Raw genomic sequence first — 16,333 nt, forward strand, 5'->3', positions numbered from 1 at the left:
GATACATAGAGACAGAGAGGCAGACAGATAGAGAGGGAATAGACAGATGTTACATAAATATAGATAATAGATGGTGGATAGATAGAGAGACAGACCATTGATAGAGAGATAAATGATACATAGATATAGATTACAGATAGATAATTGATAGATTGACAGGTAGCAGATAGATAGATAGATAGATAGATCGATAGATAATACATAGAAATGTTCAGAAGGTTATAAACAAAACAGAAAGTGAGAAACTCAGAATTAAAGAAAAAGGAAGATCAAGTCAACAATCCAAGGAGGATCATAGAGAAGAAAACAATACGAAAAGGGAAAACACACCACGGGCTGGGGAAGTGAGGTCAGAGACCTAGAGAGACAGAGAAGGTGGAAGGAGGAAACAGACATGAAGAGAGATGGGGTGGAGGGTGAGAGAGAGCATTAGCATAGAGCAGGGGAGTGAGTTCTCAGCTCAGATGTGAGGGGAGCTGTGACAAGGAAGAACCTCCCTGAAGAAACTGCCTCTTCTCCTTCCAGGTAAATATGAGAAACCTTCTCTCTCAGCCCAGCCAGGCCCCACGGTTCAGGCAGGAGAGAACGTGACCTTGTCCTGCAGCTCCCGGCGCTCCTTTGACATGTACCATCTATCCAGGGAGGGGGAGGCCCGTGAACTTAGTCTCTCTGCAGTGCGAAGCGTCAACGGAACATTCCAGGGCGACTTCCCTCTGGGCCCTGCCACCCACGGAGGAACCTACAGATGCTTCGGTTCTTTCCATACCACACCCTACAAGTGGTCACACCCGAGTGACCCACTGCCCGTTTCTGTCACAGGTGAGGAAACCCCATGCCTGTCCCATGTCTTATGATCCCAGAGCCATAGCTGAGGAACTTCCTGGTGATGATGGAGAGAAGCATGGACAGGCTCAGAGAGAAGACCAAGCCTTGGTGTGAGGGCGGGATCAGGAGGCAGGATGGCAGACAGGGCACCTCCAAACTCTCCTGCATGGCCTGCGTGGTGGTCCTCGGTCAGGGCTCCAGGCAGCCAGGCAGATGGAGAAACTGGTCAGGACAGACCCAGAGGAGGGAGACTGGGCTCAGTTTGGGGAGATCAGAGGTTCCCTCAGCATTTGTTTTGCTTGTCATATGGATAAAAGCCATTTTAATGGGGTGAGATGAAAATTCATTGTGATTTTTCATTTGTATATCTCTGATGATGAGTGATACTGAACACTTTCATAGACATGATGGCCATTTATATGTTTTGTTTGTGGAGAAATGTGTGTTCAAGTTCAATAATGGCCATTTATATGTTTTGTTTGTGGAGAAATGTGTGTTCAAGTTCAATAATGGCCATTTATATGTTTTGTTTGTGGAGAAATATGTGTTCAAGTCTTTTGCTCATTTTTAATTAAATTATTTGTTTTATTGAGTTATGTGAGCTTCTTATATTTCCAGTTATAAATCCCATCTCAGATGCATAGTCTGCAAATATTTGCTCCCATTCTGTGGGTTGTCTCTTCACTTTGTTGGTTGCTTGTTTTGCAGTGCAGAAGCTGCTTAGTTTGATGTAATCCCTGTGGTCCATTTTTTGCTTTGATTACTTGTGTTTCTGAGGTTTTAAACAAAATGCCTTTTCTCAGACAAATGTTCTGAAGCATTTCCCCAATATTTTCTTCTATGTGTTTCATAGGTTTAGGATTTAGACTCATGTATTTAATCCATTTGGATTTGACTTTTGTGAACGGTGAGAGGTAGAGGTGCAGTTTCATTCCCTGCATGCAGATAACCCGTTTTCCCTGCATCGTTTATTGAAAACACTGTCCTTTCCTCATTGTAGGTTCTTGACACTTTTGTCAAAATGCATTGGATTGGCTGGGCATGGTGGCTCACACCTGCAATCCCAGCACTTTCAGAGGCTAAGGTGGGTGGATCACCTGAGACCAGGAGTTCAAGGCCCACCGGGCCAACATAGTAAAACCCTGTCTCCACTAAAAGTACAAAAATTAGCTGAGCATGGTGGTCAGCACCTGTAATACCACTACTCGAGAGTCTGAAGCAAGAGAATTGCTTGAATTCAGGAGACGGAGGTTGCCGTGAGCTGAGATTGCACCTCTACACTCCAGCCTGGGTGACAGAGCAAGATTCCATCTCAAAAAAAAAAAAAAAGCCGTTGAATGTAGACACATAGATTATATCTGTGTTCTTCATTTTACTCCGTTGTTCTATGCACTTTTCTTTATGCCAACGTCATGCTGTTTTGTTTACTACAGCTCTGTAACATATTTTTAAGTCAGGTAATGTGATGTTCCTGTTTTCCCTCTATATCTTAAAGTCTCGAGACAATGGGTAACACATACAAAAATTATAGAGAAGAGGATCCCAGGACTCCCAGAGCCTAGTGTTGGATAACATAGTGTTGGCCATGAACCAACCTCAAAGATTTCCATTGAGTAGAGGACAGGCACCCTCATTTCCTCACCTCTCTCCTGTCTCTATTCTAGGAAACCCTTCACGTACTTGGCCTTCACCCACTGAACCAAGCTCCAAAACTGGTGAGTAAAGAATCCCTCTTATCTCTGCTTTTGGAAACCTGGAGAGGTGGAAGCCTTGGATTCAAGCCTTGGCTCAACACCTCCCAGCTCTGATTGTGGGCCTGTCTTCCACCATCTCTCTGAACTCCAGACACTCTAACAGCAAAAGGGATCTTGACCCAGCACAGGGCTCCATGAAGTCTCTTAATCTCTAATTTTCTGTAGCTGAGACCTCCTACAAGCTGAAAGAATGATTGCAAATCTGACATCCTTCTCAGGAAAAATGCAGTGTTCTCCCTGCATTCCTAACTGGAGGATAAATTCCTGGGGGCTTGAAAGAGGGAAGGGAAGGGAACATCTAATGAGGGTGATGTGTTTCAGAGAAGTTCCACTTGCCAAGGAATGAGCTCCTGTTGGTCATGAGGCAACCCTGGCTGACTCAGCAGAGCAAGAGCCTTGAGTAACAGAGAACAGAGCTCATGCACGCACACTTCGACTCACTGACTCATTCAGCCATAGCTCCATGCTGAGGCTGGGCAGTTAGAATCCTTTCCTGTTGTTGCCATAACAAATTTCCACAAAATTGGTGGATGAAAACAAAACGGCTTTTTAATTATCTTACAGTGCTGTAGCTCAAAGGATGAAATGCACCTCACTGGGCTAAAATCAAGGTGACAGCAAGGCTGCCTTCCCTCCAAAGGTTCCAGGCGAGAATCTGCTCTTCACATGTCCCAGTTTCTAGAGGCTCCCACGGTCCTTGGCTCCTGGTCCCCTTCCTCCTTCCTCAAAACCCACAAAGACTGGTCACGACTCACATGGCATCACTCAGACCCTTCTTCCTTGTCCACGCCTCTTTCTCTGAATGTTCCTCTGCTTTCTTCCTCATCTCTTAAGGACTTTGGGATTATATTGCATTCACCAAGATAATCCATTATCATCTCTGTAATATCATCCAGGATACCCTCCTTTTCAGTTCAGCTGATTAGCAACCATAATTCCATCTGCAATCTTCATTCCTCTTTTCCACGTAAAATCACATATTCACAAGGTATGAAGGCTAGGACAGGCACATTTTTGGGGTGGGCTGGATTCTCCTGCCTTCCACAAATAGTAAACAGGATGCATTTGGCCTGTGCTCTTGGGACACTGACGTTGCAGATGGGTAAACGAGAGGAAAGAAAATGAATGCACAAGTGGACCTATAAATAGCTGATCTAATGGGAAATATCTGTGCATAAAATCTATTTATTTGTTTATTTTTTTTCTTTTTTTTTATTAAGACAGAGTCTCACTCTATCCCCTACACTGGAGTGCAGTGTCACGATCTTGGCTCACTGCAACCTCCGCCTCCTGGGTTCAAGTGATTCTCCTGCCTCAGCCTCTCGAGTAGCTTGGATTACAGGCACCTGCCACCATACCTGGCTAATTCTTTTTGTAGATTTTTGGTAGAGACGATGTCTCACCATGTCGCCCAGTCTATCTCCAACTCCCAATCTAAAGTCATCCGACCGCCTCAGCCTCCCAAAGTGCTGGGATTATAGGCATGAACCACGGCACCCAGTCAGAATTTAAAATAAATAATAGATAATGTTGAGTGTATGATTTCAGGTAACAGAGAAGGTCTCACTAATCACATATTTGTGATGTTAATGAAAAAAATGGAAGACTGGCGGAAGGAGTTTCCACACACAGCTCTCAGCCGTGAAGGCACAAAGGTGAAAACAATCTTATGTGGAAGGAAGCGGCTCTGCCTGAAACGCTGGGAATGAGGTGGGAGAATTACAAGACCACTGGAGAGAGAGAAGAGCACACTGGGCACACAGGAAACTAAGGAGGACAAAGAGTGTGTGTTTTATACTCACAGCCCTTGGATTCACCTCGGGCTCACTAGGAATCCCTACATGATTAATAGTGACTGCCATGAACATAAGGGAGGCCCAGGTGCGTAACTGGAATCTAGGAGACCGTGGAAAAGGCAGTTCCCGCCCCACAGGTGAAATGTGGTGCTGATTTAGACACTGAGTAGATGAAGTGGATGGATACAGGATATGTTTGTGAGGTAGAATCATTTGCAGGGAGGGCTTGCTGGGTTTGATTTTTCCTAGTTGTTTATTCCTTGCTTCATTAATTTCTTTCTGCGATTTATTTCTCCTACATGTAAATCAACACCTGGTAGAGGAGTGATAGAAAGACGAGTCATGGTGCAAATGAAGGGACCTATTACAGCATAATATACAAGGCTGTGAATCGTGGCTCATGCCTCTAACCCAGCATTTTGGGAGGCTGATGTGGATAGATCACTTGAGATCAGGAGTTCGAGACCAGCCTGGCCAACACGCTGAAACCCTGTCTCTACTAAAAATGCAGAAATTAGTCATGCATGGTGGTGCACGCCTGTAATCGCAGCTACTCTGAAGGCTGAACCAGGAGAATGACCTCAATCCCGGAAGCAGAAACAGTGAGCTGAGATCACCCACTGCATTCCAGCCTGAGTGACACAAAGAGACTCCATCTCAAAAAATAAAAATACAAAAATATAATACAACATACATGAATGACAAAGGTACCTCCATTCCAATCACCATTTTTCTAGATCTCTGTAATTACTTCCTTGATCCTTTATCTTATCCATTAGAAAATCAGCCTAAAACCTCTTCCCTATTTGGCTTTCTGTGAACAGGAGATCATAGAGAAAATATAAAAGCCCCCTGAACCCACCAGCACAGGTCCAGGAATAGAGAACGTGTGCTCTGTTCATTGCAAAACACTTTCCCCCTCACACAAATCCCCCACCTCACCCCAGCTTCCAATCACCTGTGGAGATTCAGATAGACCATGAGGAGGTAAACACTAATACTCCTTAGAGTGAGTTCAGATCTTGGAATCAGAGATCAGCACCAGCACTAGCTCTTACCCTCCCTTCGCACTAATTCACCGAAGGACAGGTTGTATTGAAGCAATAGATGGTGGAGGACGTTGTCCTTCCCCCAGACTCTCCGGCAGAACAGCAGCCTTATATGTGTCTCCTGAGATCACAAAGTGTAGCCCGTTTCACACGGGCTTCATCATTATTTCCTGGCTGTTTGACATAAGAGAATTCTACTTCGCTTTTTTTATCTTTATTTCACTTTTGTTTCCTTTTGTTGGAGAATGTTTGTTGCTTGAGTCAAGAATGTTGTGGATGTAGAAACTGTAAAGCACATTCACTGTGTATCAATCCCAGTCCAGTCTTCCCAGAGACGACTCTAAACACCTCCTGTACTGCACCTGGGGCTATGCCAGTTTCTGTTACTCACCATCACTCCAGGGAGACAGAACACACAGAGAATACATGACATAGGCAGGTTCATTACTAACAGATAACCAGCAAGTGACAACAGAAGCCTGCATTTCAGTGTGAGCCAGTCCTTCTAGGAAGAACAGGAAGAGAGCCCAGCCCGTTTGGGCATGTTCCTCCTGCTCTCAGGATGTTGCTGTCTTAGTCCATTTTTGTGGCTCTAAAAGAACACTTGAGCCTGGGTACCTTCTAAAGAAAAGAGATTTGTTTGGCTCACAGTTCTGCACACTGTACTGGAAGCATGGAACCAGCATCTATTTCTTGTGATGGCCTCAGGCTGCTCCCACTCTGGCAGAAGAGAAGGAGGGTCTCCACGTGCAGAGAACACCGAGATCGCACGGCAAGGGAGGGAGGAAGTAGGAGGGGGAGAGATGGAGCTTCCAAGTTCTTGGAGACGGACTCTTGCTCTGTGGCCCAGGCTGGAGTGTGGTGGCGCGATCTCGTCTCACTGCAGGCTCCACCTCCAGGGTTCACGCCATTCTCCTGCCTCAGCCTCCTGAGTAGCTGGGAGCCCACCACCACGCCCGGCTAATTTTTTGAGTTTTTAGTAGAGACGGGGTTTCACCTTGTTAGCCAGGATGGTCTCGATCTCCTGACCTCGTGAACCACCCGCCTCGGCCTCCCAAAATGCTGGGATTACAGGCATGAGCCACCGCGCCCGGCCCCAAGCTCTTTTTAACAACCAGCTCTCCAGGATCTAATACAGGGAGAACTTGCTAACCCCGTCATGTGGGGCACCATTAATCTATTCACAATGGATCTATCCCCATGGCCCAAACGCCTCCCAAGAGGCCCAACCTCCCACACTGGGGGTTAAATTTCAATGTGAGGTTTCAAGGGGTCAAACATCTAAACTAAAGCAGTTGTATGTTCAGCACGTTCCATGGTGACTGTGAGAGCTGTAACTGAGAGAGCAGGAGAAAGCTGGGTCTCCCGCCATCCGGCCGCTTATCCTAAGGAGACATTCCACATGGTTACCTGTCAATCAAGAAAGGAGAGACAATCCATAAGAAGGAACTGCTATGATTAGCTTCCTATTGGAGTCTCTTCTTCCTCCAGGTATCCCCAGACACCTGCATGTTCTGATTGGGACCTCAGTGGTCATGATCCTCTTCACCATCTTCTTCTTTCTCCTGCATCGCTGGTGCTCCAACAAAAAGAGTAAGTCTCACGAAGCAGAGGCCACAGACCTCAGGGTCGTGTGGGAAAGCGGGATGGGAGCACGCAGGTGTGTGTTCCTCACCGGCAGGATGGTCTCTGGCCCAAGGCAGGAGCCACAGAGGCAGGGATTTCTAGAGAGAGCACCAGACACCCTGTCCTTGCCTTCAGCTCACAGACCATTGCCTGATTCTGAACTGTATCCTCTCGTTCCTGCAGCCACTGACATCCAGGAGAAGGTTCCATGACAGGCAGAAAGTGGGAGACAGAATCACTGGGATGGCAGTTGAGAGCCATTCATAGGAAGGGGTCTTGAACTCAGAGAGACAGAATGTCTGAGCCTGGCTGTTGGCAGCTGAGGGACCTCAGGCACCTACGGCCTCCCCCTGTGTGTTGGGCTCTGCTCATGAAATGAGGACCCAGACGTGCCCTCCTAGCTGTTTTGATGACTTTTGTCTCCTACAGATGCTGCTATAATGGACCAAGAGCCTGCGGTGGACAGAACAGTGAACAGGGAGGTAGGTCCTCCTCAGCCCAGCCTCGTGGATCGAATCTTATTCCCTAATAGTCCTAAAGAATGTGAGCCCCTCCCTCACTCAACATTTCCCTCTCTCCAGGACTCTGATGAACAAGACCCTCAGGAGGTGACATACGCACAGTTGGATCACTGCGTTCTCACACAGGGAAAAATCACTCGCCCTTCTCAGAGGCCCAAGAGACCCCCAACAGATACCAGCGTGTACACGGAGCTTCCAAATGCTGAGTCCAGATCGAAAGTTGTCTTCTATCCACGAGCACCACCGTCAGACTTTGAAGGGGTCTTCTAGGGAGAGAGCAGCCCTGTCTCAAAACCGGCTTCACAGCTCCAATGTACCAGCAGCAGGAATCTGAAGGCGCGACTCTGCATCTTAGGACATCGCTCTTCCTCACGCCACGAATCCAAACGTGCCTCTCTCTCGCTTACAAATGTCTGTGGTTCCCACTGCCTGCTGCAGAGAAAACACACTCCTTTACTTCGCCCACAATTCTCCACTTCACTTGACCCCTGCCCACCTCTCCAACCTACTGGCTTACTTCCTAGTCCTACTGGAGGCTGCAGTCACTCTGAGGAGCTCACAATTCCAAACATGCAAGAGGCTCCCTCTTAACACGGCACTTAGACACGTGCTGTTCCATCTTCCTTCATGCTGTTCCACCTCCCCTCAGATTATCTTTCGGCCCTTGGCAGCAGTGAAACTTATAAATTTTTTTATCATTTCAATGTAGCTCTCTCCTCTTCAAATAAACACCTCTGCCCTCATCCTTTAGGTAATGTGACTCTTTATTCGCTGAAAGTTTGTGGTGTTATCATTACTATGTCCATATAGCCCCGTATGTTCTCCACTGGGTTCTCACCCCTGGACTCTGACCTGTTGGAAGCAAAGTGGAGCCTGATTTCTGTCTGGAACTCCAATTTCCATCCAACGATGCAGCGCATAGGAGGTTGCAAGGATCGTGAATCAGATGAACAAATGATATTCTTACTCTCTGCACACCTGGAAAGCTGGCAGAGCCATTCCAAGATGAAACATTTGTAGAGCCATAGGTCTTGTTAGTCTCATCTCCACGGGGACACAGGTCAACACATCATCTTTCATACCATAAATACACAGTCGCTCCTCCGTATCTGTGGGGTTTACAAGTGTTTGTTGAGCCAACTATAAACCAAAAATATTCAGAGAAAAAATCCACAAAATTTCAAAAAGCAAAACTATGTTGAATGGACACAAATGAAATGGTATGTAGGCTGTGTCAGGAATTATAAGTAATCTAGAGATGATTTCATGTATACAGGAGGATGAACATGGGTTATATGCAAACGCTGTACCATTTTATGTAAGAGGCTTGAGCACCTGCAGATTGTGGTATCTGAGCGGAGATCCTGAAACCAATCACTCACGAATAGTGAAGGACGATTGTATCTCACTTTTATTTCTCAATTTTAAATATAAATCATAAAAAATTTACAACAACAAGATAAAAAACAAGAAGTGTTTTATAGTGTGAGACTACGTGTAGATTTATTTTTTTCTATGCATAACCCTTGGGCCCATGTTATCTATTGAGAAGACATTCTATTCCTCCTTAAACCACACGGCAGCCTCTGTCAATTCTAACGGGACTGTGTGTGCACGGATGTATTTTAGACACTGTTTTCCGATAAGGGGCTCTCTGTGTTCACTCTCTTGAGGATGCTGCACATTCCATAGGCTTATACAAACCCTTAAAATTTGGTAGCTGGAGTTCTCTAGTTTCTTATTATAGTCTATTTGCTATGCTTTTCTTATATTTCTTCAGGCAGAGTCTCCCTCTGTCGCCCAGGCTGGACTGCAGTGGCAGAATCTTGGCTCACTGCAACCTCCGCCTCCCAGGTTCAAGCGATTCTCCTGCCTCAGCCTCTTGAGTAACTGGCATTACAGGTGCCCACCACCAGGCATGGCCAATTTTTGTATGTTTAGCAAAGACATGGTTTCTCTAAGTTGGCCAGGGGGTCTCGAACTCCCGACCTCCGTTGATCCACCCACCTCGGCTTCCCAAAGTGCTGGGGGACACTTGATTTTTTATAGCATTATGTTGCTGAATATTTCCATACAATTTAAAATGAGGGAGGTAGAGAGACAGACAGAGAGCGAACCATGCGCTGGGACTCTGGAATCTCAGGTCATGAGACAAATTGTAGATAAAATGACAAAAATCCAGAATTGACATGTTGTGGGTTTTGCTGATGAAGAACAGTTCTAAGATTGTAAATAATTGCATAATCCTTCCCTGGGTATTTAAATCATTTAAACTGGTTCTGCTGTCATACTAGAAATACAAGCATGAAACATCCTAATGGTTTATTCATCACAATTGCTCTGACAACGTTCATAATACCTATTAGACATTTCGCATATTATACACGGAGAAGAGTTTGAAACACAGATAAAAACAACAAAAATACATGAAAAATCTTTCTCGTCAGCAAAGATTTTAGTCACCTCGTGTCCGGGAGGTTGGATCTGAGACGTGTTTTGAGCTGGTCATAGTGAAGGACACAAGGTGTCAGTTCTAGTGAGAACAATTTCCAGGAAGCCATTTTCCACTCTTGAGTGAGCACCCGCTGCACCTCATGCAAGGTAGGAAGAGCCTGCGTACGTCACCCTCCCATGATGTGGTCAGCACGTCAACTGCATGGGCAGGGCGCCAGATAACATCCTGTGCGCTGCTGAGCTGAGCTGGGGCGCGGCCGCCTGTCTGCACCGGCAGCACCATGTCGCTCATGGTCGTCAGCGTGGCGTGTGTTGGTGAGTCCCGGAATGGAATCGACGGAGGAAGCACTGGGGTGGAGATCTGGGCCTGGAGGGGAGATCTGGACCTGGAGGTTGAGTTATGGGCCTGGAGTGGAGATATGATCCTGGAGTGGCGATCTGGGCCTGGAGTGGAGATCTGGGCCTGGGATAGAGATATTGGCCTGGAGTGGAGATTTGGGCCTGGAGTAGAGATATGAACCTGGAATAGAGATAGGATCCTGGAGTAGAGACATGAGCGTGGAGTGGAGATACGCGCCTGCAGTGGAGATACAGGTCTAGAGTGGAGATACGGGCCTGGAGTGGAGATCTGGGCCTGGGCTGGAGATCTGGGCCTGGAGTGGAGATAGGAGCCTGGAGTGGAAATATGTTCCTGGAGTAGAGATATGGGTCTGGAGTGGAGATAGGAGCCTGGAAGGGAGATATGGGTTTGGAGTGGAGATATGGACTTGGAGTGGAGATATGGGCCTGGGGTGGAGATAGGGGCCTGGAGTGGAGATAGGAGCCTGGAGGGGAGATATAAGCCTGGAGGGGAGATATGGGTTTGGAGCTGAAATATGGGCCTGGAGAGGAGATCCGGGCCTGGAGTGGAGATAGGAGCCTGGAGTGGAGATATGGTACTGGAGTAGAGATATGAGACTGGAGTGGAGATATGGGCCTGGAATGGAGACATGGGCCTGGAATTGTGATATGAGCCTGGAGTGGAGATATGGGCCTGGATTGGAGATATGGGCCTGGGGTGGAGATAGGATCCTGCAGTGGAGATATGAGCATGGAGTGGAGATATGAGCCTGGAGTGGAGATAGGAGCCTGGAAAGGAGATATGGGTTTGGTGTGGAGATATGAGCCTGGAGTGGAGATATGAGCCTGGAGGGCATATATGGGTTTGGAGTGGAGATATGGGCCTGGAGTGGAGATATGGGCCTGGCGGGGAGATATGGGTTTGGAGCGGAGATCTGGGTCTGGAGTAGAGATATCAGCATGGAGTGGAGACATGGGCCTGTTGTGTAGATCTAGGCCTGGGGTGCAGATCTGGATCAGGAGTCTGGGTCTCTGCACAGCTGAGATCCCTGCTGCGGGGACAGGTAGGCAGCCAGGGTGAGTTTACCTTCAGCCCAGCAAGGGCCTGGCTGCCCAGACACACAGCCCCGTGGGGGCAGCAGCGGAGGCCCTGGTTTGCCTGCAGATGGATCATCCATCATGATCTTTCTTTCCAGGGTTCTTCTTGGTCCAGAGGGCCTGTCCACACACGGGTGAGTCCTTCCCCAAACCTTAGGGTGTCATCTCCTCACCTAAGAGGATTTTCCTGAACAGGAGGGAAGTCCTGTCAGACAGTCTCTCATAAACTAAGAAGGGAGGACCCTGGGGTGCTCGGCTCACACTTCTGACCTTGTCCTCTCTGGCCTTTCTTACCCTTGGCTGAGTCAAGCTCTGTGAAAACTGGAGTGAGCTTGGGGTGTTCCAAGCTGAGGTGTGCAGGGAGGAAGTGGTGTCAGCGACTGAGGAAGGGAGGGAAGCAGTGCTAGGAACAGCAGGTCCTCTGAAGACAAAGGTGTAACTCACACCCTCCAGTGTTTGCATGGCGGTCAGGGCTGCAGTGTGGCTGCTGTCATTCTACCAGAAGAGGTGGGGAAACCACAGCCATGACCCTGACATTCCAGATCTTCTGATGGGGGTTCAGTTCATGCATTGGCTGATATTCCATTCACAAAGGACATGCCCTCCATGCCGTCTCTCCTTTGTGTTGTTTTATGTGAGTCATCTTGAAGTGTTAAAATCTAGTAAGAGTCCCTTATTCAGCACTTGTTCAAAGTTCTCAGCTGACACTTTTGATGTAAGGGGACGCCATGTCCCTGCTGGATAGGTTCTTCCTGTAGCCCTGGACACCCAGGTGCGGTAGGAGCCTTAGAAACATGGAAAGGGGAAGAATCTTCTGAGCACAGGGAGGGAGGGGCGACTCCACATCCTCCTCTCTAAGGCGGCGCCTCCTTCTCCCTCAGGTGGTCAGGACAAGACCTTCCTGTTTGCCCGGCCCAACGCTGTGGTGCCTCAGGGAGGACACGTGACCCTTCGGTGTTACTATCGTGATGGACTTACCAACTTTACCAACTTCACTCTGTACAAAGACGACAGAAGCCACGTTCCCATCTTCCACAGCAGAATATTCCAGGAGAGCTTCCTCATGGGTCCTGTGACCCCAGCACACGCAGGGACCTACAGATGTCGGGGTTCATACCCGCACTCCCCCACTGAGTGGTCGGCACTCAGCGACCCCCTGGCGATCATGGTCACAGGTCAGAGGGCTCCTGTCTGGGCTTCTCCTTGTCCCACCTCCTGAATCCCAGAGCTTCTGCTGGGGGTGTCCACCAGGGTCCCATCACCCAGGACCTCACTGTCTTTGGGGTAAAGGGGGATTGAATACAGGGAAATGGGTGCTGTGATGGGAAGAATAACTGTTCACAATATGGCTACATTCTAATCCCTGGAGCCTGTGACTCTTTATGCTATAGGGCAGGGGACTGAAGGGGAAGATGGAGTTCTGATTGTTGATGGGTTGACCTTGAGATGGGGAGACGGCCTGGACTGTCCCACTGGGCTCAGTGTAATCACAAGGGACCACACGAGAGGAGGAGGAGAGGGGAGTGGGGATTAGAGCAGCGTCGTGGGAGACTCCACCAGCCACTGTGGGCTTTGAAGGAGGAGGAAGGCCACGAGCCACAATGGCAGGTGGCCTCTACGGGCTGGAGAAGACAAGAGAACCGCTCTGCGGAGTCTCCAGAGGGAACACAGTTCTGTAGACGCCTTGATTTTAGCCCAGGGAGAACTGGATCCAATTTCTGTCTCCAGAAGTGGAAGGGGTCAGTGTGTTCTCTCCTGCCACCATGTTTGTGATAATTTTCTGCAGCAGTAACAGGAAACCAACACAGGAACATGGTCAAGGACAAGTTAGGAAAACAAACAAGGATAGCCGGGCACTGTGGTGGGCACAAGTAAACCAACGACTGGATTCAATCGCTTGAATCCGGGAGGAAGTTGCAGTGAGCCAAGACCACACCACTACACTCCAGCCTGGATGAAAAAGTGACACTCTGTCTCAAAAATCAATTAATTAATCAATTAATTAAAGAAATCAAACAAGGAGAAGGTTGGCAACTCCGAGATCAGGAAGGGCGGGACGCAGATGCCACCACCAGGCTCCATCCACATAGGGAGGGGTCGATGCTCCTCGAACCAGCACCAGGAGCCACCCTGTGGAAGCTGAGGCCATGGAGAAGGCACAGGCGTGACAGGAGATGCTCCCAATCCCCACCAGGAACAGGGAGTGTGGACACTGGTGCCTGCCTTACTGATCAGTTCATACCTCCCGCCAGGGACTCCAGTTTGTCCAAAAGAGATTAAACCAGGCTGCTAAGAGCCTGGACATGCAGCCTGTCATGGTTCCTCTTCCACCCCCACATAGACAGCAGGAAACAGGTTAGTGGGAAACAGATACAGCAGCCTAAGAGATGAGGCTGAGTCCAGTGGGAAGGGCGTCCGAGGCTACTAGAGACAGATGGACAGAGAAGAGGGAGGGACACTGATGGAGGGACCTGCACCAGGGGATAAAAGACAGGGAGACACAGAGAGGAAGGAGAGAGACAGACAGCCGGGAGGGGAACCCTCACTCGTTCCAGGTGCCATGGATATGATGACAAAGGGAGACGCCTTCTAAACTCACAACCTCTCTTTCTAGGAGTCCACAGAAAACCTTCCCTCCTGGCCCTCCCAGGTCCCCTGGTGAAATTAGGAGAGACGGTCACCCTACGATGTTCGTCAGATACCGTGTTTGAGCACTTCTTTCTACACAGTGAGGTGACCTATGAGAAGCCCTTGCACCTTGTTGGAGAGCTCCATGGTGGGGGTTCCCAGGCCAACTATTCCATCAATCCCACGACGTCTGACCTTGCAGGGACCTACAAATGCTACGGTTCTGTCACTCACTCCCCCTATGTGTTGTCAGCTCCCAGTGACCCCCTGGACATCGTGATCACAGGTGAGAGTGTCCGGACATTCTTCTCATTGTCACTGGGACACAGAGTGAATGATCCAGGACTTGGAAGCCCCAGATGGTCATGAGGAAGATGATTGTGGGATTCTTAAGGAGAGAGACTGACTTGGTGAGGTCTGTACCAACAGAGACAGAGAAACAGGAGACACAAGTACAGACCAGGTGTCATAACAGAAGACAGACACAGGGGCCATACAGGGAGGTAGAAAAGAGAGAAAGAGTTAAAGGGGACACCCAGACAGACAGACATGTCCCACAGGCGTCCTTTCATGCTGACTTTGCTCAGAGACTTGGCACAGGTTAGAAATTTCATTTCTGTTTTACCTCCACAAAGTGTTTCTACCAGGAGAACCCAAGGACACCCATATTTCTGTCCTGAGTCAGCCCCTGTGGCCTCAGGCCTTGTGGCACATACAGATGCCGTGTTGATTCTGACACCTCTGCCTTCCGTGTAGTGGAGAGTCATCGTCCCAGGATATCGTGGCCCCAGAACACCAACCCCTGTATGCTGTGTGTACTTGGGGTCCCCAGACTGGATTCTGAGGCTCATATTCCACATAACCCCACATATGATAGGACTCCTGAGAGACACAGAGAGAAATCAGGAACATCAAAAAGCAAAGACATAAACACACAGAGAATGAGCCAGAGGAAGGAGATTGAGAGACTCACAGACACGTAAAGAGACAGAAAAGAGGGTAGAGGAGTGGAGAGAATGATGGAAGGGAGCAGAGAAAAGCTCCAAAATCAGAACCCTGAGGGCGGGGGTCACAAAGACAGAGATAGATAAAGATGTGGGGATGGATTGCAGAGATTCCAAATAGTACTACAGAGACTGAGAGGCAGAGAAAGACAAGGAGATGGAGAAAGACAGATGGTAGATGGATAGATAGATATAGGCAGATGATAAATAGGTAGATGATAGATAATAGATGGCTTATAGATACATAGATGGCGTTTGATAGATAGATGATACATAGAGACGATGATGATTGATAGATAGATAGATAGATAGATAGATAGATAGATAGATAGATAGATAGATAGACAGATAGATAGATAGACAGATAGATAGACACATAGATAGGTACATAGATACGTAGATGATACATAGAGACAGAGAGGCAGACAGAGAGAGAGGGAACAGACAGATGATACATAGATATATATAATAGATGGTGGATAGATAGAGAGACAGACGATTGATAGAGAGATAGATAAATGATACATAGATATAGATTACAGATAGATAATTGATAGATTGACAGGTAGTAGATAGATCAATAGATAGTAGATAGAAATGTGCACAAGGTTATGAAGAAGACAGAAAGTGAGAAACTCAGAATTAAAGAAAAAGGAAGATCAAGTCAACAATCCAAGGAGGGTCAGAGAGAAGAAAACAATACAAAAAGGGAAAACACACCTCGGGCTGGGGAAGTGAGGTCAGAGACCTAGAGAGACAGAGAAAGTGGAAGGAGGAGATAGACATGAAGAGAGACGGGGTGGAGGGTGAGAGACAGAGAGAGCGTTGGGTCATAGAGCAGAGGAGTGAGTTCTCAGCTCAGATGTGAGGGGAGCTGTGACAGGGAAGAACCTCCCTGAAGAAAGTGCCTCTTCTCCTTCCAGGTAAATATGAGAAACCTTCTCTCTCAGCCCAGCCGGGCCCCACGGTTCAAGCAGGAGAGAACGTGACCTTGTCCTGCAGCTCCTGGCGCTCCTTTGACATGTACCATCTATCCAGGGAGGGGGAGACGCATGAACTTAGGCTTCCTGCAGTGCCAAGCGTCAATGGAACATTCCAGGCCGACTTCCCTCTGGGCCCTGCCACCCACGGAGGAACCTACAGATGCTTCGGTTCTTTCCGTACCACACCCTACAAGTGGTCACACCCGAGTGACCCACTGCCCGTTTCTGTCACAGGTGAGGAAACCCCATGCCTGTC

General features: G+C 48.1%; 2 protein-coding genes across 2 annotated transcripts in view; both read left to right on the forward strand.

Moving 5' to 3' along the window:
* The window catches only part of LOC105551671 (killer cell immunoglobulin-like receptor 2DL1), a 13,395-nt gene extending 5,554 nt beyond the window's left edge, over positions 1–7,841 (forward strand). The window contains exons 5-9 of the mRNA XM_011997010.1: positions 526–819; positions 2,490–2,540; positions 6,916–7,017; positions 7,480–7,532; positions 7,632–7,841. Coding sequence (XP_011852400.1) covers positions 526–819; positions 2,490–2,540; positions 6,916–7,017; positions 7,480–7,532; positions 7,632–7,841 — 710 coding nt within the window. The remainder of the gene's footprint in view (positions 1–525; positions 820–2,489; positions 2,541–6,915; positions 7,018–7,479; positions 7,533–7,631) is intronic.
* Positions 7,842–10,284: 2,443 nt separating this feature from the next.
* Positions 10,285–16,333, forward strand: part of LOC105551610 (killer cell immunoglobulin-like receptor 3DL2) — a 17,426-nt gene continuing 11,377 nt past the window's right edge. Inside the window, 5 exon segments of the mRNA XM_011996924.1 lie at positions 10,285–10,340; positions 11,561–11,596; positions 12,344–12,637; positions 14,077–14,376; positions 16,018–16,311. Of these exon segments, the coding sequence (XP_011852314.1) occupies positions 10,307–10,340; positions 11,561–11,596; positions 12,344–12,637; positions 14,077–14,376; positions 16,018–16,311 (958 nt within the window). The 5' untranslated portion in view covers positions 10,285–10,306.

Source organism: Mandrillus leucophaeus, unplaced genomic scaffold (assembly GCF_000951045.1).
Source record: "Mandrillus leucophaeus isolate KB7577 unplaced genomic scaffold, Mleu.le_1.0 Scaffold53, whole genome shotgun sequence".
Lineage (NCBI taxonomy): Eukaryota > Metazoa > Chordata > Mammalia > Primates > Cercopithecidae > Mandrillus > Mandrillus leucophaeus.